Here is a 27,943-nt window from a genome sequence, read left to right as displayed (position 1 = left end):
AAAAGTTTGGCGGTTTTTATTTGGCGGGACTTCTAAGGGACTCAAAGTGAAGTGAACAAGAAAATGACAAAAATGCCCTTTCCACCGCAACATTTGGTTATATAAAGGGCTAGGGTTTTGCAAGGAAAGGAGTTGAGTCAATCTGCTACTAGCCTACTGCCAACGGTATAGTCCTGTGTGGGATGGGTGGTGAGGACGACTATAGATTCATGGCCATAGAAGATGCCATGGCCTCACTCAACCAAAAAGTTAACATCATCGGCGTTGTAGTGGAAATGGGCATGCCTAAGCGGTCCAAAGGAACTGGTACCATCTTCAAACATTTGTTTTTTTGGTTTTTTTTTTTCTCAAAGAGAAATAATTATAGTGAATGATCGATGATTATTGCCTCTTTCTTCCAACAAACAGTTGGTTTCTGATCGCATTTTCACAGTTTGGTGTGGAAGGAGTTTCAGTAAGAATGGAAAGAAATTGGGGGCTGGAGTAGTTTCTTTGAAGTGACACTCTTTTAACATTTCTTTTTGAGATTTATTTACTTAAAATTTAAAGGTGTTGAATTGTTATTTGTGATGAAAAATATTGTGAGAGAGAATTTGGGTGTGGATTTTGAATAATGATGCGTTGTGATTTGAGTATTATTCTTATACTGGGTATGTTATTGATTTTGATTTTTTTAGTTCTTATTATACCGGGGGTTTTTCTTATATCTGAGATTATATCCGGCATTATGTGTGCATTCCTAAAAATTCATATGGAGTAGCTGTAATTCTGATGAAGAATCCTCTCAGTGATGGAGAAGTTGTGAGGTGTGGAGTTCTAAGACTTATAATGAGATGCATCTTGGGTAGTAAGAATATATCTAAAATTATTAATCTTGTTTTAGATGTTTTAGAGTAATATAAAAGGTTGACAGACAAAATGGCGAAACAGCAAGAAACCACACTTATCTTCTTGGCTTCATTTAGTAATATAGATGTAGATGCAAAAATCTATAGGAAACCTGTTGAGGAAAATTTATGGTTGGCTTTTTTACTTTTATGCCTTTTGCATGGACATGTATCGGCATAAGGGAACATTCTTTTAACATTTTCCTCTGTGCTTACCAATGACAATTTTCTTTGGTGGTGTTTGTTTTTTGTTTGAAATTTGAATGGACCTAAATTTAGGTTAAATAGTTGAATACATAAGTTTGAATGATATGTTTATTTTTATTAATGTTTGAAAGCTATTAAGTGTTAATTTTGTTTGTCATTTTATGCTAAAAACATCTAAAATTGTAGTAATTAAATGTCTTCACTATTATAAAAAATAATTATTATGTTCATTTTCATTTAAAATAATTAAAATTTCAAAATAAAACATCTTAAAATAATATTTTGACCAAACAATAGTAGTTTAGCATATTTCCAAATATCTCAAAATATTTGTAAGTTAATAATTTCAAAAAACTTAAACCAAATAAAAAGAAGTATAACAATTTTATCACATATGTCCAAATATATATATAATGATTTGGAAAAATCTAAATGAAATTACAAGAAAAATATAATAATTGTATACGTATTTCTAAATATCCAAAAATATCAAATTTTTTATAATAGCAAAAGTATAGAAAATGATGATATTAATTAAATTCTTGAAAGAATTCATTTGTGATTTGATCTTGAAGGTGTTGCATGAACTGTGGTAAAAAGTTTGGACTCTGAAAAGTGACCTTTTCCATTTAGAGAACTAAAAAAAAAAATTTCACTTTTCATTCATGAAAAGTTGTTTTAGGAACAGTGATTGGTTAAAGAATGGATACTTGCAAAAGTGAAATCTCAAAGAAAGTTACTTTCAGACTTAGTAAAAAAAACAAACAAAGCCTTAATATTGGAGCATGTAGATTGGATTTTAAGACTTATTCTTCCAATTTTTTTGGCAGCCAACAAAACTGCTTTCTTTATCTCTTCTACTCTCTCCTGCATCCTCTTTATGAGATCCATAAATAAACACAACAAGCTCACTTGGCAAAGTGACAAAGTTTCCCTTTTGTTCAAATATGAAGCATCATCTTAGCTGATATTTGCAATCATGTTTTTGGTTTCAGAAATACACCTTTGCTCCTTATTCAATGGGAGGATAAAGAAGAAATGGAAAAAGAAATTCTAGAGGCTTTTGGAAAGCAAAGTGATTTGGGTCAATATCCAAAGTCTTGCCCAAGAGACCTTCTCTATAGCACATAAGAGGATCTTCCATATTATAACTTCTCCATCCAATTTAATAGCACCGACAAACATCTGATCAAATTTGCTAATAAAGTTGTGCGAGTGATTTTTTTTTTTGGTTGAGTTACCCATAGGCATGGTTTGGTTAGTCTTTTAGAAGTATTTTTCTTGCCATTAAAAGTAAAAAGATTTTGGATTTTGAATATTAAAGGGGGGAAAATACTTCCAAAATCTCAACCAAACGATCATCATAATGTTAATCAACTACATACAATGAATTTGTTATGTGTTTTGTTGTACTTCTTTTAGAGATTTACTTGATTAGATAATGCATAATTCATGTCAAGCCTCAGATTCTGCTGTTTTAAGCATAAACATGAAACTCATCAAAATGATTAAAAAATGCAGTTAATGTTCAGAACCATGACTCATTTTCCCCCCACATATTTAGTACTAATATATAATTCGGCCAGTCTACAATATTGAAAAATATGGAGGAGAGAGAACTAACTTTCCAAATAGTGTACTATATGGGAAAGCCATTGCACAGTTTTTCTAGAATTTCTATGAATATACTTGTTTTAAGGTGCTTGATGGGGCAATGATTCATGGGGATCTACCTACCTTTATAATCTCAATTTCCAAATCTTTTTAGAGTTGTGATAGCTAGAAATTCTTATATTTCATCCATCCTTGACATCTCTACCCTTTTTTTCTTGGAACTTTAGCTTTCATTGTAACCTTATTGATTTTGAGATAAAGGACTTATATCCTCTCCCTCTCTCTCTTATGTGTACTTGTCTCTGTTTGTCCTTGATTTGAGAGTTTGGTCATTATTTTCTTCAGGTCTAAGTTAAAACCTTTCCTTTTAGCCCTATTCAATCTATGAACTCTAGTTTATTTCTCTCAAGCAAAATTCATTTGCAAATCTAAAGCTCCATCATAGTCAATTGCTATGCTTGGTGGGTAGCCAACCAAAAGTTTAGTACCAATGACTTGCTAGAAGTGAAAGGACATTATAGACTTAGTCTTGATCGTTGCAATATGTGTATTTAGACTTAGGAGTTAAGAGTCGATTGATCATCTTTCTTTATAGTGTGTGATGATTTTGGGGCTATTACATAGAATATTTAGACTAGCCAAGTGAGATTAGGATTCTCTTAGGAGCATAAGTGACGTGATGAACATTTCCTTTAAGGGTTTGGGGAGAATAGTTGGAGGTAAGGTTCTATGACAAATTGCTTGTCTTGCTCTAATTTGGATAGTATAGCGGGAAAGAAATGCAATGATTTTTTAGGATAAATAGAAGATAGTAGGAATAATATGAGATCTAATTTCATCTTGCTCCTCATTTGGGGCTTCTACTACTACAACTTCCAAGGGCACTCCTCTTAGATTGATCGGAATTTAGTGTATAGATCAAGAGGGTTAAAATAACAAGGTATGGGATAATGCTTTAACTTCTTTTGTAGGAAATGTATTGACCCCTATAGGGTGTAGAGTTGCTTTTCCTTGAATGGTTTCATGTGGTACTACCATACTATATCAATTTATATGAGCCTACCAGGGTCGCCCAGTTGGTCAGGACATGTGTTAGGAGGTGTGGTTCCAATAAGAGACTTGGTCTCGAGTTCGACTCCTACCACTGATGATATCTTGATTTACTCGGTGTTGGTTGTTGTGGATGCGATCAACACTCCAAGGTTTGGATTCCTATGGAGAGTCCTATGGGCTTTGCTATGGAAGGTTCCTCGATTATAAATATATATATATATATGTCGTTAGTATATTGGAAAATGCTTATCCATCTTCTATTGATTAGATTTTTTTTTATATTTGGAAAGGATTCCTCATCCTTCACTTGTACTTTTAAATCCTTATCAATGTATATTTTGTTTATGATAAGAAAAGAAAAGAAAAAAATGTTGCAAATAACACGGGTAATGGATATACCAGAATTGAACCATAAGCTAAGCCCAACATCTGCCAGGGAATTCTCAACTATTATGCTCGTTTCAAGGTTTTAAAAGTTTAGACCAATTATAAAAATCATTTTGTTAGTTAGCAAAGAAACTAAAGATTTTAACAAGAATTGTTAGTTTCAATTTACAGGACATGCCTTAACATCTTAGATGGGCCCATGCTCATATGTGACTCTGAGATGGACTTCTTTGTGGTGAAGCCTCAAATTTTCATCTCGAGTCAACTCAAGACAAGATTTGACACGTAAGCCCCATATGCTTTGTAGAAGATTATTTCTTAATATAATTTATTTTTATCAGCTGATGTTCATAGAGATCCAGATTTATCATAATTAGTTTGATGGGACTAGATGGCAACCATCTGTATAAGTCATAGGTTTGGTTTTCCTAACTACTAACTGGTCTCCACCAAGGCTTGCTGTTGGACCTGTCTCCTCCAATCAGTGGCTCAGGATTTAGGCATCAATTGATGGGGTTGAGGCAGTGGTTAGAGCCATTTGTATCTCAATTCTTGATGTACAGAACCAACCCCAAATAATCATGATGAGGTTTAATTATTCTAGTAAATGTGCTTGGATTCAAATTATAAAAAGGAAAACCCTAGCCTTCCTCTGATGCTCCAACCTATTTTCTCAAAATTTTTTATGATCTCAAAACTCTACCAAGAAATGGAGATGGCAATTGACTTTTACTAGAATTCCTTAGTGGGTTCCATATTGTGTAGTCACACATTCAGCTGTGTAGTCAATTCCACATTCCTTATTGGTTTTTTCTTGTGTTCCCTTAATCTTAAATCTGTTCATATGGTAAAGTGATATTGAACATTGTTTCTTACTGGCTATGATGACAAAAAGGCCGGACTTACAGCTGCTTCCAGTGGGTTGGTAGTAGAATGATGAAGTTTTGCTAAGGTGATTCTGAGCCAGTTAATGTCATATTTGAAATATTTAAAATTATTGGCCTACTTTTGGATGTGTAGGCTAAAACATTTGTCTTCTTTGTCTTTTGCTTCTTGACACTTATTAAGTTTGTCTTTGCATTTTGCTCTTTGACCAGTTTTCTCTCTGTTTTAATGGAATTTTTTGAAGAAATTTAACAAATCTTGATATAATTATTTTCTTATTGTTCTCTTTCCCTCTCTATGTGTGTGTGTCTGTGTGTATGTGCTTATCATGGAATTGGAAGTCAAAACAGTTTTCTCTTTTTGTTTTTATCTAGCTTTGCCTTTCACCACAGGTATCTCTAGACTTACCTCTCCAACCTCAGTCCTGCCACCATATTTTAGTTTTGCTCTTGTTTCAGATGACTCTCTAGTCCTTTTTGTATGCCAACTTTCTTCTTATAAAATTTCTTTGCCTATAACAATGAAAACTAAAAAATACTTGAAATTTGGGAACGCAAAATGTAGCATCTCCTTTATCTCTTGGGACTATCCATCTGATTCTAATTTCTTCTGTTTTTCCTTATTACACGGATAAAAATACACAGGAAAGAAACAACATAAATGGATTGATGGACAAAGGGTGTAAAATGCTAAATAACTGGACATTAGTGATGGTAGATTGATTAGCATATGAGTGTAGCAGTAGAAGCAGCTCCACATTACATGATACTTCATGTTTGTGCTCTTTTGGGCCTTATCCAGATTATGCTACAAATGAACAGTGTCTAGCTTTAAATTAGGAGGGAAATAACTCATCTGTAAAGCAGTCTATTCTAGTTCATGAGAACACATTGTATGGGCCACTTCTTAAATTCTAGCTTTTTTTTTGATAAGTAAAGGCAATTGTATTAAAAGAAAAAGTATACACGACATATACAAAACAATCAAGGTGCGAATACACAAAAACAAGCAACTGCATCCTAAGAAGAACCTAACCAATCCACAAAATCTAGCAAGGACATAGAACCATCCCCAATGTACAATCTAGCCCAATCCCAAAATAAATACAAAAAGGAGCTTTTAAAAGTTTGGTCTTAAATTGTAGCTTGTGATTGGCTTTAAAGACTCTGGTTTGGAGCTTTTGGTAAATTTTGAATCTCTTAGTTGGTTATGTTACATGTTTCCTTTCCTTTTATGGGCATATGTTTCTACATTATCAGCTATTGTAGTAAGGACTCTGCTTTGCACATGAACAATGGTATAGTAATATAGATTGTTGTAAAAAAAATACCTCGAAGTATCTTTTTTTTATGCTTCTATTGAGCCCTGATTGTTTTCTTAGTCACTTATACGAATTTATTCCAAATGAGTTTGCTTATTTCTTTGCAGATTGTTTTTGTACTGTAAAGATAGTTGATCAATCACACAGGAGTTCTGGGATATCTGTTAATGTTTTTGCTGAAAATATGGAAAAGCTTCCACATGTCGAGTCAGCTGGAGATATTATTCAGTTTTCCCATGTAGTGGTATTTCCTGAGAGAAAATTCCCCTGAAATTATAATTTCCCCGGTGCTTCTACTAATGGGAACAAGTATTAAATGTTTCTAATTTGTTGTCCATATCTTTTCAAGTTAACCACTTTTAGTTTATTATTCTACATCACAGGTTTTACATCATACATATGGTGTTTTCCTGATTCCATGTTTTCTTTAATGTAACTGTAATAAAAGATAAATTTTTTTATAAGTTCCTACAGTTGTAAAGATGAAATAACATAGAGAACAAAAAGGATGACAGAGAGAAAAAGAATAGGGAGCTTGGATTCTTGCAGAGAACTCACTACAACTTTATGGATGCATAGGTAATAATTGATTGGCCAGTGTAACATGTAGGATTCCAAACAATGATTGGTGGTTTCTTTGCAAATTGTATTTAATGATAGTACCACCACCATCACTTTGATGTCCATACACATTGTTAATGTTATCCTACTTTTGATTGTTCCACATGTGAAAGATCAGGTTAGTGCACAAGGCAATGTTGCTATGCACATTGGATTAAACATGTGGACACAGATATTCACTGTTTTGTGTTTTTATAATCTTGTAGATCTGTTCAGCTGACCTTATGACAAAGGATGACTTGGTCTCACACCATCTTGAACATCTTTGGTCTTTCTCACTTGAAATGATTTCTGTCTACACCTATAATTAAGCAAGTTCTTCATTTGGATTTAAAGTCCTGATCTCCATTATGGAGATTTGACTCTTCATACCAAGTCTAACTCAATTTTGAATATGGATGGATGGTGTTATTATTGAAACTGGATTCAGCTGAGCAAGTTGGCTTTTGTACATATGCTACATGGTAGAAAATCAGGTCTATTTAACATTCAAGAAGAGAGGTACTATGTTAGAAACAGGTTCTTACTGATCAAAATAGTAATGCTTGTGGAACTTGCTAACTTGAGTATTTTATGGAACAACAAAAATAAGGCACAAATCAGTGATAGGTTTGCCTTTTGTGTTTCCTTTTGTAAGAAAATTTGATTTCTTGTGAAGTTGAAAACTCATCGATGAGTGATGAAATTAACTTCCTATTTTTAATCTTATGTTTAAACTTCACCATCCATTAATGTTTATGTCAACATGTGAGAATTGAAGCATTTCTTTTAAGTGGCACTTTTCGTTGCAAGGATATTCTTCAAATATCAGTTCAACAATGCTTCTTAAGTATTGTTGATAAAATTGAGGGTTCATCTAGTTACTCAAGATATTTTGGAACTGGTTCACAACTTTAGATGGGCTAAACTAAGCTTGAGGTCGCCTAGCAAAAAAAAAAAAAGAAGAAAAACTAAGCTTGAGCTGGCTGATATGAGCTAAGCTTGAACAAGATGCAAATGACCCACGTCTTCAGCTATTGTCATTTATGTAGTTACCTATTGAACATGATTTATTTCTCTAGTCTTTCCAAATGGCATTTTGCTTGAAGATGATTTCTTTTGGATAATTCCTAGTTTTTAGGTTTTGAATTTGAAGAATTTCTGAACTCCTTTATTGATAATAAATCGGTACACACCATACACATATATATACACAAATGACTGAATAAGAAACAATCAATCTAGCTTAATTCTCTCCTAAAATTAGGAAACTAAATCATAAGGAAATATCCTAAATGATCTCTCCTTTTTTATTCCTAAATTAAAGTCCTAACTTTGGCATTATTTCAACACTCCCCCTCAAGCTGGAGAATATATATCATATAATCCCAGCTTGCAAGTTAAGTCTTCGAAGTTAGGCCTAGGTAAAGCTTTGGTGAGGATGTCTGCGGTTTGGTGCTTGGTAGGAACATAGTTTAATTTGACCGTCTCACTAGTCACCTTCTCTGTGATAAAGTGTCTGTCAATCTCAACATGCTTGGTCCTGTCATGATGCACGGGGTTCTTTGCTATGCTTATAGCTGCCTGATTATCACACATCATCAGAATTGGAGATGAACTCGTTTGTCCCAGTTCACTAAGAACCCTTTTTATCCAAATCCCTTCACAGATTCCCTGTGCAAGAGCTCTGTACTCAGCTTCTGCACTACTTCTGGCTACAACTGATTGCTTCTTACTCCTCCAGGTAACAAGATTTCCCCAGACAAAAGAACAATATCCGGAAGTGGACCGCCTGTCAATGATGTTTCCTGCCCAATCCGCATCTGAGTATACTTCAGTGTCACGGTTCTCTGTCTTTCTGAAGAATAGGCCTTTCCCTGGTGTCATTTTTAAATATCTAAGAATCCTGTAGACTGCTTCCATGTGTTCCTCAGTGGGGCTGTGCATGAATTGACTTACAACACTCACTGCAAAGCCAATATCTGGCCGAGTGTGTGAGAGATAAATCAAGCGCCCGACAAGCCGCTGATATCTCCCCCTGTCTACCGGTGTACTTTCTTTCTCGATACCAAGTTTCTTCTGACTCTCCATAGGAGTATCAATTGGTTTGCATCCAAGCATACCGGTCTCCTTAAGAAGATCGAGTATGTATTTTCTTTGAGAGACTATGATTCCTTTCCTTGATCTAGCCACTTCCATACCAAGGAAATATTTCAAATTTCCAAGGTCTTTAACTTCAAACTCTTCTGACAAATACTTCTTCAAATTCTGTAACTCCCCCATATCATTTCCAGATAGAATAATATCATCGACATAGACTATCAATATGGCCAATTTCCCGGCATGAGATTTCTTGACAAATAGAGTATGATCAGCCTGACCTTGTTTGTAGCCCAGCTTCAGGACTGCTTTTGTGAATCTATCAAACCAGGCTCGAGGAGATTGTTTAAGGCCGTACAATGATTTTTGGAGTTTGCAAACCTGATTCTTTGCCATACTTTCTTCGAAACCAGGTGGTATTTCCATGTAGACTTCCTCTTCTAGGTCCCCATTTAGAAACGCATTTTTTATGTCCAGTTGTTGCAAGCACCAATCTTGATTGACAGCCAATGAGAGAAGGATCCTGATAGTGTTCAGTTTTGCAACAGGAGCAAAAGTCTCCTGATAGTCTATCCCATAGGATTGTGTAAACCCTCTAGCTACCAAACGAGCCTTGAATCTTTCGACTGATCCATCTGCTTTGTATTTTATGGTGAAAATCCACTTGCACCCCACAGGCCTCTTCCCAACCGGCAAATCTGTGATAGTCCACGTCCCATTCTTCTCAAGTGCATCAATCTCATCTTGTACTGCCTTCTTCCATTCTGAAATTTTTAATGCCTCTTGTATTGTGTTGGGAACCTGAGTATCATCAAGAGAAGTAGCAAATGCTCTGTAAGATGGTGATAACCCTTCATACGTAACATAATTCCCAATTGGATGATCTGTACATCTCCTAACACCCTTCCTCAATGCAATTGGCAAAGTAGAATCATCAATGCTGGGAATTAACACCTCTCCAGCCCTATCCTCACCTATGTTCTCTTCAGGAAGACTTGAATTGGAGTCAATATATTGGCCACATGTTGACTGTGATCCGTGCTCTAATTCCTGTCTTTTCCTCCTCCTGATGTAAACTTGTAAGTTCTCATTAGCAAGTTGTGGGGCTATAGGTTGAATAGGCATGGGAGACTGGATGGTCACGGGAGAAGGAACATTTGTGTGCTGGGCTGGCTGAACTGATGGCGGCATGGGTGTGGACAACTCAGTGGGCGCGAATTGGGAAGGATTTGGTGACTCTGAGTGAAAAGAAGGTACACCATCAAGAAAAGACTCCCAAACTTGATGTTCATTCATGCTCTCCCCCTGAACATGAGATTTGGGATAGAAGAAGACATGTTCAAAGAAAGAGACGTCCATGGTGGTGTAAAATCTTTTGTTGGTTGGAGAATAGCATTTGTACCCTTTTTGGGTTGGAGAATACCCTAGAAAAATGCACTTATTTGCTCGAGGAGCAAATTTGCTACGATTTTGAGGATACACATGAACGAATGCCGTACAACCAAATACTTTGAGTGGTAAATCAGAAGAGGCGGCATGGGTGTGAGGAAACTGTTTTAAGAAAAGTTGACATGGGGATTGAAAGGTAAGCACTCTGGATGGCATACGGTTAATCAAATAGGTAGCTGTGAGAATAGCTTCCCCCCAGAAATAGTTTGGAACATTAGAGGAAAACATAAGGCACCGGGCAACCTCCAAGAGATGTCTATTCTTGCGTTCGGCCACCCCATTTTGTTGTGGGGTGTCAACGCAAGAACTTATGTGGATAATGCCATGATTTTGAAGATAAGTACTGAGACTACTAGTAAAGTATTCCTTTGCATTATCTGACTTGAGGACTTGTATTTTGGAATTGAATTGATTTTGAACCATACGATTGAAGGTTTGAAAAATGTGCCCGACCTCTGACTTTTCTTTCATAAGGAAAACCCATGTTACTCGAGTATGATCATCAACGAATGTCACAAACCATCGAGTGCCAGAAATATTTTTTATCCGGGAGGGACCCCACACATCACTATGTACTAGAGAGAAAACAGTCGAAGGTTTGTATGGGATTTGAGGATATACTGTTTGAGTATGCTTTGCAAACTGACAAATTTCACAGTGATAAGATGCTGGATTTTTATTGATAAATAATCTGGGAAACAATTTTGCAAGGTAAACAAAGCTAGGATGACCAAGGCGATAGTGTAACATTATAATCTCACTATCTTTATTGACCTTAGAATTTGACACAGAATTGAAAGACTCTGACATACTCTGAGACTGTACGCAACTTGCTTGAGAGACTTGGTTGGAGAATTGGCCACATGAAAGGAGGTAGAGCCCGGAACACAGTTCAGCACTGCCAATCATCTTCCCCGATTTCAAGTCCTGAAAAACACACAAGTTTGGATAGAATTTAGTAACACATTGGAGATCATGAGCCAATTTGCTAATGGACAAAAGATTGCAATCCAAGTTTGGAACATGGAGGACAGAGTCAAGATATAAGTCTTTAGTAAGTTTTATAGAACCTGTCCCGGCAATTTTTGACTTTGAACCATCAGCAATATGGACGGATGAATGACCATTACTTGGCTTGTAATTTTGAAGAATGGCAGCATCTCCTGTCATGTGATCAGAAGCACCTGTGTCTACTATCCACGGCCTCATTCCTCCTCGATTAGCAGTGAAGGCTACATCGGTAGTACTGCCACTGCCAACTTGGCTTAATAATTTCTGTAGCATCTCCATCTGCTCTTTGTTGAATGGACTCGGCTCGGGAATAGAGGTGCTCTCAGAGTTGGTAGCCACGTGTGCTCTGCCATCTCTGTCAAACCGTGGCTTTGGTTTCCAATCAGCAGGTTTGCCATGAAGCTTCCAGCAAGTCTCCTTATAATGGCCTGGTTTCTTACAATAATCACACCAAGGCCTATCCCGTTTCTGACGATCTCCACCACTACTATTAAATGACCGAGCCGCAAGGGCAGAGGCATCCAATGTTGGGGCAGGTTGCTCTTTTGATCCCATCATCACTTTCTTTCTACTTTCTTCACGTCTAACCTCTGAAAAAGCCTCCCTGAGACTTGGCAGGGGTTTAATGCCCATGATTCGGCCTCTAACATCATCCAATTCCCTGTTTAGTCCTAGGAAGAACTTGAACAGTCTCTTTTGTTCCACAATTTGCCTGTATGTTGCTGCATCATCCGAACATTTCCATGAGTGAGTCTCAAATAAGTCAAGTTGCTGCCAATACCTTGTGAGTGTGTTGTAATACTGAGTAACTGACTGCTCTCCTTGGCGGAAGTCATGTAGAGCTGATTCAACCTGAAACAGTTCTGAAGTATTTTCAGAACTTGAGTAAGTTTCTTTGGCTGCATCCCATATGTCCTTTGCAGTCCCAAACAGCAAGAAATTTTCGCCTATGTCATTGTTCATGGAATTGATAAGCCATGACATGATCATGCTGTTTTCAATCTTCCACTTCCTGAAACCCGGTTCTGTAGTTTCTGGCATGACTGCTTCTCCAGTGAGGTACTCATCCTTTCCTTTACCGCAAATGAACAGCAACACAGATTGTGACCACTGTAAATAGTTATGGCCATTTAATTTGTGTCCTGTGATGAGAATAGGAGAGGAATCATTGCCACCAAGGTTTGGAATTTCAGATCTGCCCCCTGATTCTGGTGACGTGACGCTGGATACTTGTGATGATGCCATTCCGTATTTTGTCATGGACCGGAAAGGTAGAAGAACACTTTTCAAGGCACGTGCAGGGACTGGAGTTGAGAAAAAATAGCCGAAGGACGCCGGAAAATCTGATCAGAGGGCCCGCGGAAGCAAAAGAACCCCAAAAGAGGCACGTGCAGGGCTCAGATTGCACAAACAGGTAGGAAGGGTGGCTGGTCGGCGTCAGGCGAGCCTGGAGGAGGAAGCGCGTCGCCGGAAAGTGGCTCACGCGCCCTCACGCGCCGGCGCGTGAGATGCAGTCGTCGGCCGGAAAAACGCGCGTGGGCGGCGCGTGGATGGGTTTCTGGTTCCGGTGCTTTGGGACAAATTGGAGATCTCCTCCAGGCGCTCCTTGCGGTGTAGAAAAAAAACCGTCGCCGGAAAGTTCGCCGGAAAAGTTCGCCGGAAAAGTTGCCGGCGGTGAGTGTTTTCTGACGACTATTCGACTGACTGGAAAGTGTTTTCTCCCTTGGCTCTGAGAACAGGGACTGATGGCCGGAATGAGAGAGAGAGAGAGAGAGATGATCGGATTGAGATATGGCCAGAAAGATTTGGCCGGAATGAGTGATGGCCTGAATAAGAGGTGGCCAGAAGGGATTAGGGTTTCAGAAAACTGGCTCTGATACCATGAAGAATTTCTGAACTCCTTTATTGATAATAAATCGGTACACACCATACACATATATATACACAAATGACTGAATAAGAAACAATCAATCTAGCTTAATTCTCTCCTAAAATTAGGAAACTAAATCATAAGGAAATATCCTAAATGATCTCTCCTTTTTTATTCCTAAATTAAAGTCCTAACTTTGGCATTATTTCAACAGAATTTATAGATTTACTATTATCTATAGATTCCCAATTTTAATTTTTTTTTGTTAATCCTTATAGATTTTCTATTTATTTTCATATTATGGTGAGGAAGGTAATTATGATCACAAGTCTTTTTCCTCTTCTTTCTGTGATTATTAGATCTATAAATAAATTATTAGGTTAGAATTTGGGGAGTTGTTAATTTTTACCAAAAAAAAAAAACAGTTATATAATTTCTTTTGAGAATTCTATCAATGAAGATGGTAACCTTCTTCTTTCTTGTTTCTATTTTTATTGGTATTCTGTGCAATCAACAAGACTTTAGATGATGAATTCTTTGTATTTTCTCTAAGAAAAATACGCATGCTCCAGAGAGTGGTGCCTTTTTTGGTCAGTTGTATCTTTACGCACTTGCTGTATCAAGTGGTATGAAAGCTGAAACCATAGATCAAAGTTGTGAATTAGCAAAGACTATGGATTCCATTAGGCCATTGTAATTGGAGTGGCCTCATAGATTGGGGTTTTCTACCAATCTATGATGAATACCTTGAGGATGATGAATGTCATTCACTTTTGTGTTCACCATTTCACAACCTTAGAGGGTGATTGGAGTAAACCACACATATTTTATGAAAAGTCATTCATTTTCATTATGAAAGAAAATTTCTATGTAAATGACTGTTTACTAAAGGAGCAGTAAATTGAAGTACACGTTGATTATTCTGTTAATCACAAATATGATGATCTTGGTGGTTGAATTTGCTTCAGCTCACATCCTTTATGAATTATCAGAAAATAAGTAATAGGTCCTTTTATAAAGTTATTGTTGATTGATTGGGTGCACACTCCAGTGGAGTTTGGAAAAATTCATATCTCTTCATCATTTACAACACAATTTCTTGTTCCATGGGAAAGTGCAATTAATTCCAAAAAACCATGTTACTATGGGAAGGACTTATCTCATTGATGAAACATTTTATCATCAAATCAAATTCAAGAAGGAATTCTTTTCAACTTGGGAGAATGATGCAATTTTGGTGCATAAAGATGATTCTATTGGATAATTCCTAATCTTAGGTTTGTTTCCATTCTTTTTCTAGATTTCCTGATTTTTTTAGCCTTTTGTTTTTAGTTTTGTACTTTATCAGGGTAATCAGGTCAATTATGACTACAATTCTTTTTCCATTCTTTCTAGGATCATTGGGTCTATAAGTACCTTGTTTTAGCTAGGATTTAGGGAGATTGTTATTATCTTTCTTTTTAAAAAATAAAATAAAATTAGTGTTCAAAAGTTCTTTTGAGAATCCCAACAAAGAAGATGGTGATGATCTTCTTGCTTATTCTTATGATTTTTGGTATTCTGTGGAATCAACAAAACTATGAATGCCTAGCTTTTGGTATCTGCAAGAAAATGAACAAGTTTTACAACATGGTGACTTTTTTGTTACTCAACCATGCGCCCCCCCCCCCCCCCCCCCATGCTTGCTGCATCACATTTTTTTTTAAACTTATACGTATTGCTTATTAAACTTCATAATAGGTTACTGGTAGTATTTGATGACCCCAAAGAGATCGTATTTCCCATGGTATTTGATTATAGTGAACTTGGCAAGGACACTAAAATCTGGGGCACTGTTTTGCTGCAGATGAAGACTCATGGTCAGGATGTAAATGCTGTTTTCAACAAAAAATTCTCTTCATTTGCCATCTTTGAAGGGAAATATGGTGAAGATTTCAGTCCTTATCAAGTTTCTTCAAATTTCCGCCCTAGAGACCAGGACAAGAAGTTTGTAAAAGACTTGAGAAAATGGTTGGCTGATTCTGAAATTGATAAAGGTATCTCAATGATACATTGATATCAACTAGCCAAGATTTTTTTTTGCTTAATGTATTGAAGTCACATCTTTTTTTTTATTTTTGTATTTTTGTATTTCCATTTTTAAAAACTAAAATAACATTCAGATATTATTTATTGGTTGATCACATTTATGTATGGTAGAAATCTGAATTCCCCATTAAACCTGATCACATGTATATTTCTTTTTGTTCTTGCCTTTAGGTGCCTCTTGTAAACTCCCTATATGTTTTGGGTTGCCCTTAAGGCGCCCTTTTCTTTTAATATATTTTTTCTGTGTGTTCATCTATAAAAAAAAAAAGGAAATGAGAACTGTATCATCATTTTTTCTTTTTCTTATAAAATGCATTGTAAATTTATTTACAAAAGACATTTAAAATGGATTCAAAATTGAGAAGCCTCAAGCAAAAGGTGATTTATAATTTTATTCAACATTTAATAAGCAATTCAGCCTGGACAGCAAAAGGTGATTTATAAGTTTAACCATCTTTAGGTTTTCCCTTGCTATGCACTTTGTTACATTTGGAGGAAGAAATGAAGTTGGAAATCCTCATGGTGGTCAAGTTGAGATAGTGAAGCTTTATGATTTAGTTTTTAAAATCCCTCTATGGGTTTCCCATATAGGTGATTTTAGGCTGTGTCCTTTTACACTTTCTGAAGAGATGCTAGCTCAGCTATTTTCTAATATTTTGCTTCTTGTTCTTTTTTTGAGTTTACCTTTTCCTAATGCTCTAGTAGGTGGATTTTTCACTCTTTTCTCTATCAAGTTTCAATTTTCCATCTAAAGAAGCACTTTCACATTCTTGGGCATCATATGGCACACATTTCACCTGTTGGGGAAAGTTTACTTGCTAGATGCAAGGTGATTTAGGATTGGTAAAATATTGTCTGATAATTTGGAATTTTTTTGGGGATAATATGGGCTTTTAGATATTTAGCAACTACGGAAACTGAGAAATTTTGGAATTGTGGTTTTCTGATATCTAAATTTAATTGCCATGCCTCTGTTGGTGACTCCTTTCATAACCTCAGAGTATTCTTTTGCTTCAAGTTTAAACCATGCCTCTTGTCCTGAGGCAAAGCTTCAATCTATATAAGTGTGTATATGTGCTTGTTAGGGATGAAAGAACCCCTGTCGTTGAGAGAGATCAGGGAAGGAGAACGTGTTGATTTGTTTTGTAAGGTAATTCAGTCATATCCTTTTATTGCTCTGTACATTTTACGAAGTTGATCCACTGATGGACTATACTGCCCAATAATTTTGAGCATATTTTATTTTATTTAGAAATATCTTAGGAGCTGATGTACTCTGCAGCTTTAATTCTGAAGTACTGACCAGTATTCGTCTTTTTGATTTTTTTGCCATGAGAAGATTCTTCATATCTGTGAAGTCACTAAAGATGAGTGGATAATCTTTGTTTGGGATGGAACTGATACTCCTCCAGTTAGTGTCCAGACAGTGTGAGTGATCATCAGTTTATTTTTCATCATAGGCTGTAAAACATTTCTTTGCTCATTGCATGCAAATAAAAGTTGATTGTCAATAGTGAGAAAATTGTCCACTATTCTGTTGTTTCACACTGTAGCAGATTAGACAAAATCAAATCAGTCATTTCTATTATGTTTGATTCTGTGTAAGAAGGCAAGAGTTTGGCATAGTTTAAGGGAGTGAATATGTGTTTTTTCTCCTGTTCTGCTTAAATATCCATGTTCTGGCTGAAGCCTATTCTGTTAAGTGCTCGGACTGGTGCTTAATGTCCATATAGGATAGTCTAGATTTTCCCTGAAGTTTTAAGGCTGTATCTTTTAGAGAATGGATTTGGGATTGTGTTCCACAGACAAACTGAACCATTTAACTAATGAATCAAAATATGGATTGGACCTATGAAGTTGGCCATGGTGCCATGAGCTTCCTATGACCATGTTTGAAGTGATGGCGATTTGGTCTCCATCTGGTCTCCCTTAGTTTCAGATTTCTCCTCCTTTACAAAAAGTGCGATAATCCCTTTTTATGACAACTGAGAAATCCTAACCGTTGTTTTTATTCTGGAGACATCAAATGGAAAAGAAACCAATATTGGTCGTTTGACATCTACTATTTTGAGATTGGCATCTCCTCTCCCACTGAAACATATCATTTTGGATTTTGCTTCTGTGTTTCAGAAGTCTTTTCTCTTTCTTGAACTTTCAGTATTTTGTGCTATTTGTTTTCTTTTAGTCATTTTTTATTATTGTGAAGAGGAGGGAGAAGGGAGGAGGTATAGGAAAGGGAAAAGTTGCTGCTGCCGTGGTGCTGATGCACTATGCCTATGTTTTTTTTGTTTTTTGTTTTTTTGTTTTTACAATTTTTAGAAACAGGAAGGGGAAGGGTAGGAAGGAAAAAACAAAGAGTGGTATTTTAGACATTTTATTCTTCTTTCAATGACTTACGTGTTGAGGGGTGTGAAGGCATTTTTTAGAAAAGGAGAGTTTCTATGTGCATTTAAGCCTAAATACAGGGGTGCAAACCGTGCAATTGAACTTGCTGATTTTATTGTTCTTTGTTCTGCAGAGTTTTCTAAGCTGTCTTGGCTATATGAGAATTACTCAAGCTTATGAAATGATCAACAGTGTTGTTTTTCCATATGATTATAAGTTGTGTCTTCATTTGACAAACTGTGTTGCACACAGACATTGATTTGTTAATTTACTATTTTGCGTGCACATGAAATTTACTTTAAATATAGGTTTTTTATTTGCTGTTAGAGATCTAATATTATCTAATCAAAATACTAAAGTTGCTGGCTCTGAACTACAGGCTGGAAGATGAAATGGACAATCCACTTCCTTTACAATTGGAGTCTTTGCCTTTAAGTAGAGATATTTTGTGTACATTTCCTACTGTGGGAACTATATTAAGGGTGATTGTTGATCAAGGCAGTGAGAAGCTTAGCCTCCACTTACTAAAGGTTGGAAAGTGGGTGAGATTTCTCAAAATAATCTGTGAAGTGCAAGCAGGATTGTGGCGTGGTGTGTTGATGCCTTCAACAAAGCTTCGATATATGCCAGATGCTGACCTTCTTGTATCACAACGGCAAAGGTTATTTTTATTTCAGTTCATACATCATAGATGTTACTTCACTGAGCACTGCATTTTTAATGAAATTTTTTATGCAATGCATTTTTGAGTCAGATTTTATGATGAGCGGCTGTCTTCAAAATGGGAGCGGATGCCATTGTCAAGCTTTCCTTGGCCTTCTCGTATCACAGGTTTTGTATTGTTAGTTTGTTGAGAATTGAGTTCTTTGTTTCGATTTCTTAGGGCCTATTTGGTCATGTTTTTTAAAACTTGTATTTAAAAGTTGAAAGAACAAAAAACCAGTTTTTCCTAATATAATCAAAATAGGGTGTTAGGCAATTTTTTTTTTTTTAAAACAATTTTTAAAGAACAAAAATATGAAAACTTGTTTGGATAAATAATTTTAAGTTGTTTCTTAAATATAATTTTACTATTTTGATTATACAAAAAAATTGTAAAAATTCGATCCTTATATTAATATTAAATTAAATTTAGTTTAAGTCTTACTAAAAATAAAGAAAAGTTTTGCAACTACAAATCAACTGAAGGCAAATAGTTTTTAATCAAATATAAATACTAATATTATAATAAAATCGTAAATTATATTTTTTTTATTAAAGAAAAATGACACCATTTTAGTAGATATTATAAAATATGGATATTAACATCTTAATAAAGGTCTAATTGTATATAAAAAATGAATAATATATACATATATATATATATGTATGTATGTATCTATGTATGTATGCACATAATATGCATATAATACATAAATCTTTTGTTTCAAGGAATTCCTAATATTTTAGTTTTTAATTCCAAATTATTCTTAAAGATTATTAAACTCATTAAAGCTTCAGGTTTTGCTTAATTTTGCATCTATTTGTCCAAGTTAGGAAATTTGAAAAAATATTACTATGTGCGAGCATAAAAGTTTCCTAAAATTTTTGAGAAATATTGGTGGCCTCTGATATGATATTTGATGAAGTAAGCCATCTACTTTTTCCTTGATTTTTCAGGTATGATTTCTTATATTTTAATGTGTTCTACTTTGTTTTGTTTTTATGATACTTTAAATTTCTTTTTATTTATCTGTATTTTTCTTTTATTTTAAAAATAGTTGAAAACAACTTTTGTTTGTTCTTTAAGAACTGTTTTTTTTATCAGGTTTTTATATATCTTTCCAAACAACTACTAAACAATGCTATGAATTTTTACTAACATTTTTTTTTTAATTTTTAAAAAATTGAAAAATGTTTTTAAGTCACATGGCCATAAAAGCTCTTATTTTCTACTTCTCTAGTTCAACATTTTGGAAGTTGTCATCTTTTGTTTTGTAACTTCTATAATGGTGTTGATCTGTTTACATTGTCCTTTTTTTTCCCCTTTTCATCAGAGACTGATTATGAGCATGTGCCAGTTGTTACATTGATGGATGTTGTCACCCATTCAGAGGTACCTTATCTATTTCATTGAATCCTTTTAGGAAATGGCTATTAAGAGCCACCCTTAAAATTGAACTTTGTGGCCTGTGCTTTCATGCGCACACCTATCATACCCTCTGGGTGTGAGGAACTTGTCATCACCTTTGATGGGGCTGAGATAAAAAAGATCCAATCAATATCCATAATGCCTGATTACCATTGCTCAAAATCATGCATCACCATTGTTGATCCATAGTGGTTGTGGATCTATGTTGAAAACTTATGAGTTAATAAGATGTTCAGGCTATAAATTATAGAGTTAAAACTGGATCAACAGGTATCAATAAATTCCATTGACACACTAATTTCTATATACTATATATCCATCATCATGGTTTGGTTTATTTCCAAATGAACTTGTACAAGTCCTCATGGAAATAAATAAGAAATAGAGAGCCAAAATGCTACCTTGAATCACAAAAAATGGATAACTGCCTTACACAGATTTTTCTTTACTGATTTTTATTTTCTTGAGATTCTATTTGTAAACACATTTCCTCGTCTAACTTAAAATTCAATTTAGATCTCCCAAGCCATCTTTCATAACTATTTGCTTTGTTCAGGATCATGTAACATTAAAATTTTGGAATTACATAAACATTATAATAGAGGGTAATTGTCACAATTTGCTTGTATTTTCTGAAGTAATCTCCCCCTCTCTCTCTAAAGAGATTTCTGTAATCATAATAGAGTAATAATTTTTTGGTTTTGTTATTATTACTCCTTGATTTCTACAGTGTGAAAGTTTTCCCAACTATTTGGGAGCTGTTACACAGACAATTCATCTGCTGATTTAGGGATTTTTGTTTGACTTTATTTTATGTTTCTAGTTTGTTTTTCCAGAGATTGATTGGAAATTTGGAACTATAAATTGGAAAGCTACCTTTTATGTTGAGGAACTTCTGGCTGCTTGAAAATTGATCAGGGTGTTCTTGAAGTAGTGTCCAAACGAGGGTTATTTTGTTTTATTTTATTATTTTTATTTTTTTTGTTTTTGATCTTTTAACTTTGAAGATTATGATGATATAGCCATAATACATTGCTAACTTGTGTAAACACGATGGATTATTTTAATTTCCTTGGGATGTATATAAGCTTGCTATGCCTTTAAAAACTGTAAACCCTTTTCTTACCTGTCCTATATGTTAGTTTAAGATGTGGCTTGAGTTAAACCCAAAAAAAAGAAACAGAAAAATCATGCAGGAGCTGCATGTAACCCATTGTTTCTTCATGCTCGGTCTGCCTCACACCTTACAGGTAACAGCTAAATTCAAGTGTGTAGTTCGAGTTGCAGCAATAGTTCCTTGGCGTGCAGAGGACTTCTGCTCTCCTCCTGGAACATATAGGACGAGGTTGACTCTGGAGGATCCAACTGCCAGAATCCATGCTTTTGTGCATGCTGAAGATGGGGTAATAATATGATCTTGCCAGTTTAATTTACATTCTCTAATTTAAAGATCACAAGATACAACGACAATTAAAAGTTCCAGGTACAAAAAATCGTTCATTCAATATTACTTTCTCATTTGCTTTCCTTGTGTCATGCTTGTGGATTTAAGCCTGCTATGCTTGTCACAACAAATTCATATATATATCTTTTTTATTTCAACTAGTGTGACACCTGTTTGTATTCTCCCTCTTATTGCATAAGCAACTAGGGCAAATTTCAAATTCATTTTCCAAGAGAACATTTAGTGCATTGTTTGAAATGCTGTAATAGGGAACGAAAATGAGAAATTTATTGTCTTTCATGCATTACCACATTTGGATTACTTATGATTAGAAATAAAAAGTACATTCTTATTGGAGTCAAAACCCGCTCTTATTAGGATTTTGATTTCTTTCTTCAACTATTCCTGTACTTATTTAAGTGCACCAAACACAACCTTGGATATGTTTAGAATGTTGGAATAGGGAATGAGAATGAATTTCCATTCCCTATTTATTATTGCTTTTAGATCACTTATTATTAGTAGGAATAAGAAAAAAAATTCATTCTGGAAAAATTTAGGACCAGATATATGAATATACATTTTCTTAACTGTAATAGATGAAAAAGCACAGTTACAAAGCTCCTTTTAGAATTGCTTTTTAACAATTTCCTTTGTATCTTTTGGAGTTTGCCCTTGCTCAATTTGCTCAACGGTGTACATGGTTAGTCATTTCTTTCATCTTTGTCCATGGTAGGAGAAGTTTTTTGAGGGTTATCCCCCAGTTGATGTGTTGAAAAGGAAACGAAACAAATTGCTGGGCATAGCTGAAAGCGATGACGGCAATGAAATCAATAATGCTCCCAGAAATCCACCATGGGTGCAGTGTTGCATTAAGTCGTATTACCTTGTAAAGGGTGATGTTTGGGGCAGTAGGAGGTATCGAATCTTTGGCACCAGGCTGGTAACGTAAGAGTTTTATGACCATGGTTAGATGTGTAGCTTACCTTTTTTCCTTCTCTTTTTGTTTTCCCCACAATGTACAAAGCAGTTCCACTGCATGTGTAAATTTTGTCCATGGACCCAAAAAAAAAAAAACAATTTGTAGAATGATGAATTTGTCATCAAAGTGGTAGAAATAGGTTTTGTTTGTTTGGTTCCAATTTTCAAGAAAAGTTGGAGATGGTTGTTGCGTGGTGCCTTGTGTTTGGTAAGTGGTTGGATGATTTGGGAGGAGTGTTGGGCAAGTGGATAAGCCATTGACTTGTCACCCCCCATCGTCCTCCCCGTGACTCAGTCGTCTTCTTGAGCCTGCGAGCACGTCGTAGTCCTGCTTTGATGTCCACGTGATCCTCATATACTACCTGTCAAGTAAAACCCTTTCTCTTGGATGGGATGAGTTATTGATTTGGTGTCAACTAATTTTCATATTTAATAAATAAAAGTCATTTTTTTATTATAATAAACTTATCTGATTGAAATATGAATTATATAAAATTGAAATTAATTTGATTATTAATTAAAAACACATTATTTTATTAAATAAGTTAAATAGGTTAGGTGAGTTGGATATCTTATCTATCTATTAATTAGATAATACTTGAGTTTATTTTTTAAAATTGATTATCATTTTTATCAGATTTGAGTTCATTTATACAATAGAATGCTTAGATTTTGATTAGATGCAAGGGGTCCATCAATACCACTTGTGGTGCCTAGTCAAAATAATACAATCATAATAATAATTTTTTTTTTCCATTTTCCATAAAAAGTTAAAAATAGAATGTTTCATTTTCATATTAGATAAAGTTTATTTCATATACATTGATAAGTCAATATTTATTATTAAAATAACATAGGATGTTTATTAAAATTTAACATTTATTATTTAATAACTTAAGTTGAATTTAAAATTTATTATTTAATTATTATTTTAATATATTATAGTTATTTGATAAAATTAATTTAAAATTTATTCTAAATCATCATATTAATATGTTTATATTCATAAATTATAATTAGAATAAAGAAAATTGAATATTAATGAAAGTTATAGAGTAGTAAAAAAAATCTTGAAAATAATTAGGGTAAATGATGTAAAAAAGTAAAATAAAAGTTAATTTTTTTTATTTATTATTTAAAATTATTTTTAATTTTAAGTTATATCATTAAATTATTTTATTAAATATATTTAATAACTTAAATTAAGTTATTAAGTTATTTTACATTTTAAGTTGGTTTATCAAATATTCATTTATTTTCATGCTTAGAGTTTACTTAAAAAAAATATTTTAATTTTTAAAAATTCATAAAAATTTTATATTATCAATATTAACTTTTAAATTATAATTTTTATGAATTTTCAATTTTCAATTAAATAGAAAGCAAAAAGCCAAAAACTAGCTTATAATAACCGATCAAAACAATACAAAATAAAAAATAAAAAATTTCATAACACATATAACATGGTGAAGTAAAGAATGAAAATGGAGGAGAAAAGAAGGAAATGGTTGGAGGTAAGAAAATGTGGAGAAGGGGGGAGCCACGTTGAAAAATAGAGAGGAGAGAGACATGGCGTCGTTGACTTATTCACGCCACCGGAATCTCCGGTCAATTACCACTATTTCATCACCTCCATTCGTCTCCCTCTTAATTAATTAAACCCGCCATATCCCTCCCAAGCTCAAATTTTCCACATCCATCTTTCTCTCTTCCCCACCTCTTGTCTCTTCTTCGTCGATTCAGCCTTCTACGGGAGAGCTGAGTGGTAGGGCCCCACTAAACTGTGTCCTGGTGCTGTTATTTTTTTTTTTTTAATTTTTTTTATGGGGTCTGATTTTAATGTTAATTAATTATTTTTCATGTGGGTTTTTTTTTTTTTTTTTTTTTGGCTTTTTGCTTGTTTTGGCGTTACAGAGAATTTGGAGGAAGAGTGGTGGTGGTGGTGGTGGTGTTGTCACTGTTATTATTGCATTGAAACCATCGTTTTATATTTAGTATAAAAGGAAAGATTTCAAGAAAAGGATGGAGTCACCACCAAAAAGTCCAAACAGAACCTCTGGAACCTCTCTCATGGAAAACTTGCTGGGTCTTCTCAGAGTCCGCGTCAAGAGAGGTATCAATCTCGCTGTTCGTGACGTCCGTAGTAGCGATCCTTATGCTGTCATCAAGATGGGGAAGCAGGTATTTTTTTTCACGTGGGTTGAGATTATGGTCTTGTGGGTTTGATTTGATTTTGTGTCCATGAACATCTTCAGCCTTGAATTCGTGTGATTTTTCCCATTTTGGTTGATTCTTAGCTTGATCAGGAAAACCTTCATTGAATTTTATGAGAAAGGGGATGTTGAATTTCTAACTGGCATTGAGCTATGCAAATTTAGATTGGCTGGGTATGGGGATTCTTTGATTTTGGACATGGAAAAGCCCGAAAAGAGGGTAATTGAGGTGGGGAGGAAAGATATATTGTGTTTGATCTGAGGAGGGTATGAACTGGGATCAAATTGAAAGGCGAAGAAAGATTTGTGTAGCTGCCCAAGGCAAAGAGGGTGTTTGGAATTGGGTTTTTATTAACTTGAGTGAATATGAAGGGCATTGGAGATGGACCCACCACCAATACACACCTCAAAAAGAGAATCATTCTTGGGCTTTATGAACAGATTCCAGTCCTTGTCAGGACATAGAAGATAAAGTTGCCCAAAAAAATCTTAACTGTGAGGGTGTCTTCTATTCTTCAATACCAATGCTTTGTCAACTTAATACTTTATTTATTTGCTCATCTTTTTGCAAAGCATCTTTTGTATTGGAATGAGAAAAATTTTCCATTCTTTAGTCAAGCTTTTGGTGTCAACCTTTTATTAGGGGTGCCCTTAAATACTGGATTTTGTCTAGAAATGCTGATTCATAATAAGTTTTAAGTGATGATATCAGCTTGTTGCAAGGAGTTCCATTAGTACCATATTATCACCATGAGTATTGGGCATGGCTAAATCCCTTGTTTGCGAAGTGTTCAGAGTGTTGTATTTAATTCCAGAACAAGATGATGACGCCATTTGTAACATCTAATAGAGAATTATATTAACTTTCACATAATACAGCATTCAAGATGGTTGTTAGCGCTTTTGGAATATATGGTGTTTATACTGCACAAACCACGGTCAGAACCCATATGTTTCTCTCCTTAATTTGGTAATTGATAACCTTGTCAGTTGTTTTTTGGGATAAAATAAAGGAATGCTCAATGAGGGTGTAGTCTGTCCTATATCGCTCACAGGATGACCAGTGCATCTTTCTGCTTTTGAAATTTTCTCATTCATTATAATCAATAAGCAAAATATAGTCTGCACTATGGTAGTGAGAACTTTATTTCATATTCTCATGTGATGCTTTTCAACTACTTGGTGTTTTTCATTTCTTCTAATGTTATAAATGTAAACTTTTGATGCAGAAACTGAAGACACGTGTAATGAAAAAGAATGTTAATCCTGAGTGGAATGAAGATCTAACTCTTTCTATTTCAGATCCTAATCTTCCAATCAAGCTGGTAAGTGCTTCGTTCATTGCGACTAGATGGTGCGAAATTCATTTCGTTAATGAGCAAACATATTTTCCACTAATGGCTATTATGGTCTACATGAAAAATACAGCATAAATCCCAATTGGTCAGAAGACTGAAAAAAACTTCTGATGCTGTAAAGAGAAACCCATTTACACATTGAAATATTCCTCTTGTTAAAAGATATTGTAGGATGATTTGTTCAAGTTTTTGGATAGCACATGAGGTGAAACTGTGTACTTTATGGTTTACTTCTCATTGAAACTGATACTATACTTCCATGCTTCTCTTTTGGTACAAGGTGATGCTTGTTGGAGCATTTTTTATTTTTTTTAGTTTACAATGCTGATTTACTCTTCTTCTTAACAAATTTATTGTGTCTGGAATCATTCCTTTGAGATGATGGATCATCTCTCTGCTGCTATGTAGGTAGGTTTTGAGTGCATTCTTGCCAGATATTTTTTGTTCATTTATTGGTTTTTGTGTGGTGATTCCCTAAGAAGACAATGAAACACCTTCACATGCACATGACTTATGACTCATTGAAAGTGCTTTTAGGCTACAGCAAGACATACTAAATGATTGAAGTGTTTTCAATTTGGTTATATGATTTCATGAACTTGGCTAAATCCATGAATCGGTAACTTCATATGGGCCAGAGGTAATAGTTATGGGAATAGTACTGGGCTCTCTTTTTCTCCCTTCTAATTTGTCACAACCTTGTCTGTTTCCTTGTCTCTTTGGACTTCCTGTTGATGATTAGTGTCAAATCATATTTAAAATAGAAAGCTGTCCAACAGCTACCTGGTTCATCAGTCCAGAATTTTGAAGATATAAAAGGCAACATGTTTGATGTCAGGGTTTTTTTTCTTTCTTATTCTTAGGGTGTGTGTGTGTTGGGAAAGCCACCTTCCAGAGCTAGAAGTTCAAAATTTCAACAAATTTACTAAGAGACTAGAGTCCAAAACATTAATTAACCCCTAGCTGACCATAAGAAAAGCAGTTGCAGCATGGCATATTTGTTGCCTTTTCTTTCCTTCCTATTCACATATTTATGGTTATTATTTTTGTTCATTTTCAGACCGTGTATGACCATGACACATTCAGCAAAGATGACAAGATGGGAGATGCAGAATTCACCATCAATCCATATCTAGAAGCTTTACGGATGCATTTGGAAGGTCTCCCCAGTGGTACCATAATTTCAAGAGTACAACCGAGCAGGCAAAACTGCCTGGCAGAGGAGAGCTGCATTGTCTGGACCGATGGCAGGGTTGTCCAAGACATCTGCCTCAGATTGCGAAATGTTGAATGTGGTGAAGTAGAACTCCAACTGCAATGGATCGACCTTCCGGGTTCCAAGGGCCTATAGAGTTTATCAATGTTCATCATCCATTTGTTCCCATGCTCAAGTAGTTGGGGTCTTCCAAAGCTCTCATTGCCCAGTATCTTTTGAGTCTCATTTTGAGGGTGGTTTGCTCAAACATGTATAAGAACCTGAGTTTGTAACCTATATTACCTATTCAAATGACTTATATAGCTTAGTAAATAGAACCATGTTTTTCCTTTTTTGGTTCTTTTCTGGTTATATATGTCAAGGCATTCCCAGCTTGCAAGTCAATGAAAAACTCTTCTTAGTGGGTGTCTCAATGTGTGTTGACATGGAAAGAAAATGTGTTTCTATAAATTATATTAAAACTGTCGATGGATTGTTAGCATCTTTTCCAGGTTTATGGTATCTGCTGTGCTGTAAGGGCTGCTTCCTAGATGGTTCTTGATGACAGTTTCAACCCATCCGTGGAACCTGAAACCCATCCCTAATTTTTCTTTAATATCCTCCCCTCTCATCCTTTTTTTGGATGAATTACTTCTAACGTATGCAGGGCATGCCAGACTCAAATATGCTGTTAAACAACTTAAACCTATGTCACTGTAAGCAGACTCTGGCTTCGATGGACTTGAGATTGAATTTAGTTAATG

The 27,943-nt window shown here is 35.0% G+C and overlaps 2 protein-coding genes and 1 non-coding gene across 5 annotated transcripts; all 3 read left to right on the top strand.

Moving 5' to 3' along the window:
* The first annotated feature begins 116 nt into the window (after nt 1-116).
* On the top strand, nt 117-22,594 carry LOC100262869 (protection of telomeres protein 1b). 3 transcript variants are annotated; one of them, XM_019226597.2, is made up of 9 exons: nt 117-306; nt 6,462-6,598; nt 15,231-15,420; nt 16,558-16,622; nt 16,812-16,900; nt 18,237-18,518; nt 18,612-18,688; nt 19,894-19,952; nt 21,239-22,594. In XM_019226597.2, exons 1-9 carry the CDS (start codon nt 183-185, stop codon nt 21,401-21,403), a joined length of 1,188 nt encoding a protein of 395 aa, XP_019082142.1. In that variant the 5' UTR covers nt 117-182; the 3' UTR covers nt 21,404-22,594. The 3 variants fall into 3 exon arrangements, with proteins under 3 accessions (XP_019082142.1, XP_019082144.1, XP_019082143.1); XM_019226599.2 differs by lacking the exon at nt 21,239-22,594 and adding an exon at nt 20,825-21,095; XM_019226598.2 differs by lacking the exon at nt 21,239-22,594 and adding an exon at nt 20,812-21,095.
* LOC132253034 (small nucleolar RNA snoR113) lies at nt 5,025-5,115 on the top strand. The gene has a single exon (XR_009464814.1). It is a non-coding gene; the product is annotated as a small nucleolar RNA snoR113 (small nucleolar RNA).
* Nucleotides 22,595-23,894: 1,300 nt separating the features above from the next.
* Nucleotides 23,895-27,613, top strand: LOC100261135 (protein C2-DOMAIN ABA-RELATED 4). Its single transcript, XM_010665383.3, has 4 exons — nt 23,895-24,178; nt 24,328-24,594; nt 25,856-25,951; nt 27,045-27,613. Exons 2-4 carry the CDS (start codon nt 24,436-24,438, stop codon nt 27,333-27,335), a joined length of 546 nt encoding a protein of 181 aa, XP_010663685.1. The 5' UTR covers nt 23,895-24,178; nt 24,328-24,435; the 3' UTR covers nt 27,336-27,613.
* Nucleotides 27,614-27,943: the final 330 nt, after the last annotated feature.

Source organism: Vitis vinifera, chromosome 17 (genome assembly GCF_030704535.1).
Source record: "Vitis vinifera cultivar Pinot Noir 40024 chromosome 17, ASM3070453v1".
NCBI lineage: Eukaryota > Viridiplantae > Streptophyta > Magnoliopsida > Vitales > Vitaceae > Vitis > Vitis vinifera.
This window is presented reverse-complemented; position numbering and strand designations above follow the sequence as displayed.

Bases quoted from the DNA above. Each gene is read 5' to 3' on its own strand.
- LOC100262869 (XM_019226597.2), top strand. From the start codon at position 183: ATGGGTGGTGAGGACGACTATAGATTCATGGCCATAGAAGATGCCATG. The intron at 15,421-16,557 runs GTATCTCAATGA...TGTGCTTGTTAG, and splicing joins TGATTCTGAAATTGATAAAG to GGATGAAAGAACCCCTGTCG. The intron at 18,519-18,611 runs GTTATTTTTATT...TTTTTGAGTCAG, and splicing joins CTTGTATCACAACGGCAAAG to ATTTTATGATGAGCGGCTGT.
- LOC100261135 (XM_010665383.3), top strand. From the start codon at position 24,436: ATGGAGTCACCACCAAAAAGTCCAAACAGAACCTCTGGAACCTCTCTC. The intron at 24,595-25,855 runs GTATTTTTTTTC...CTTTTGATGCAG, and splicing joins TCATCAAGATGGGGAAGCAG to AAACTGAAGACACGTGTAAT. The intron at 25,952-27,044 runs GTAAGTGCTTCG...GTTCATTTTCAG, and splicing joins CTAATCTTCCAATCAAGCTG to ACCGTGTATGACCATGACAC.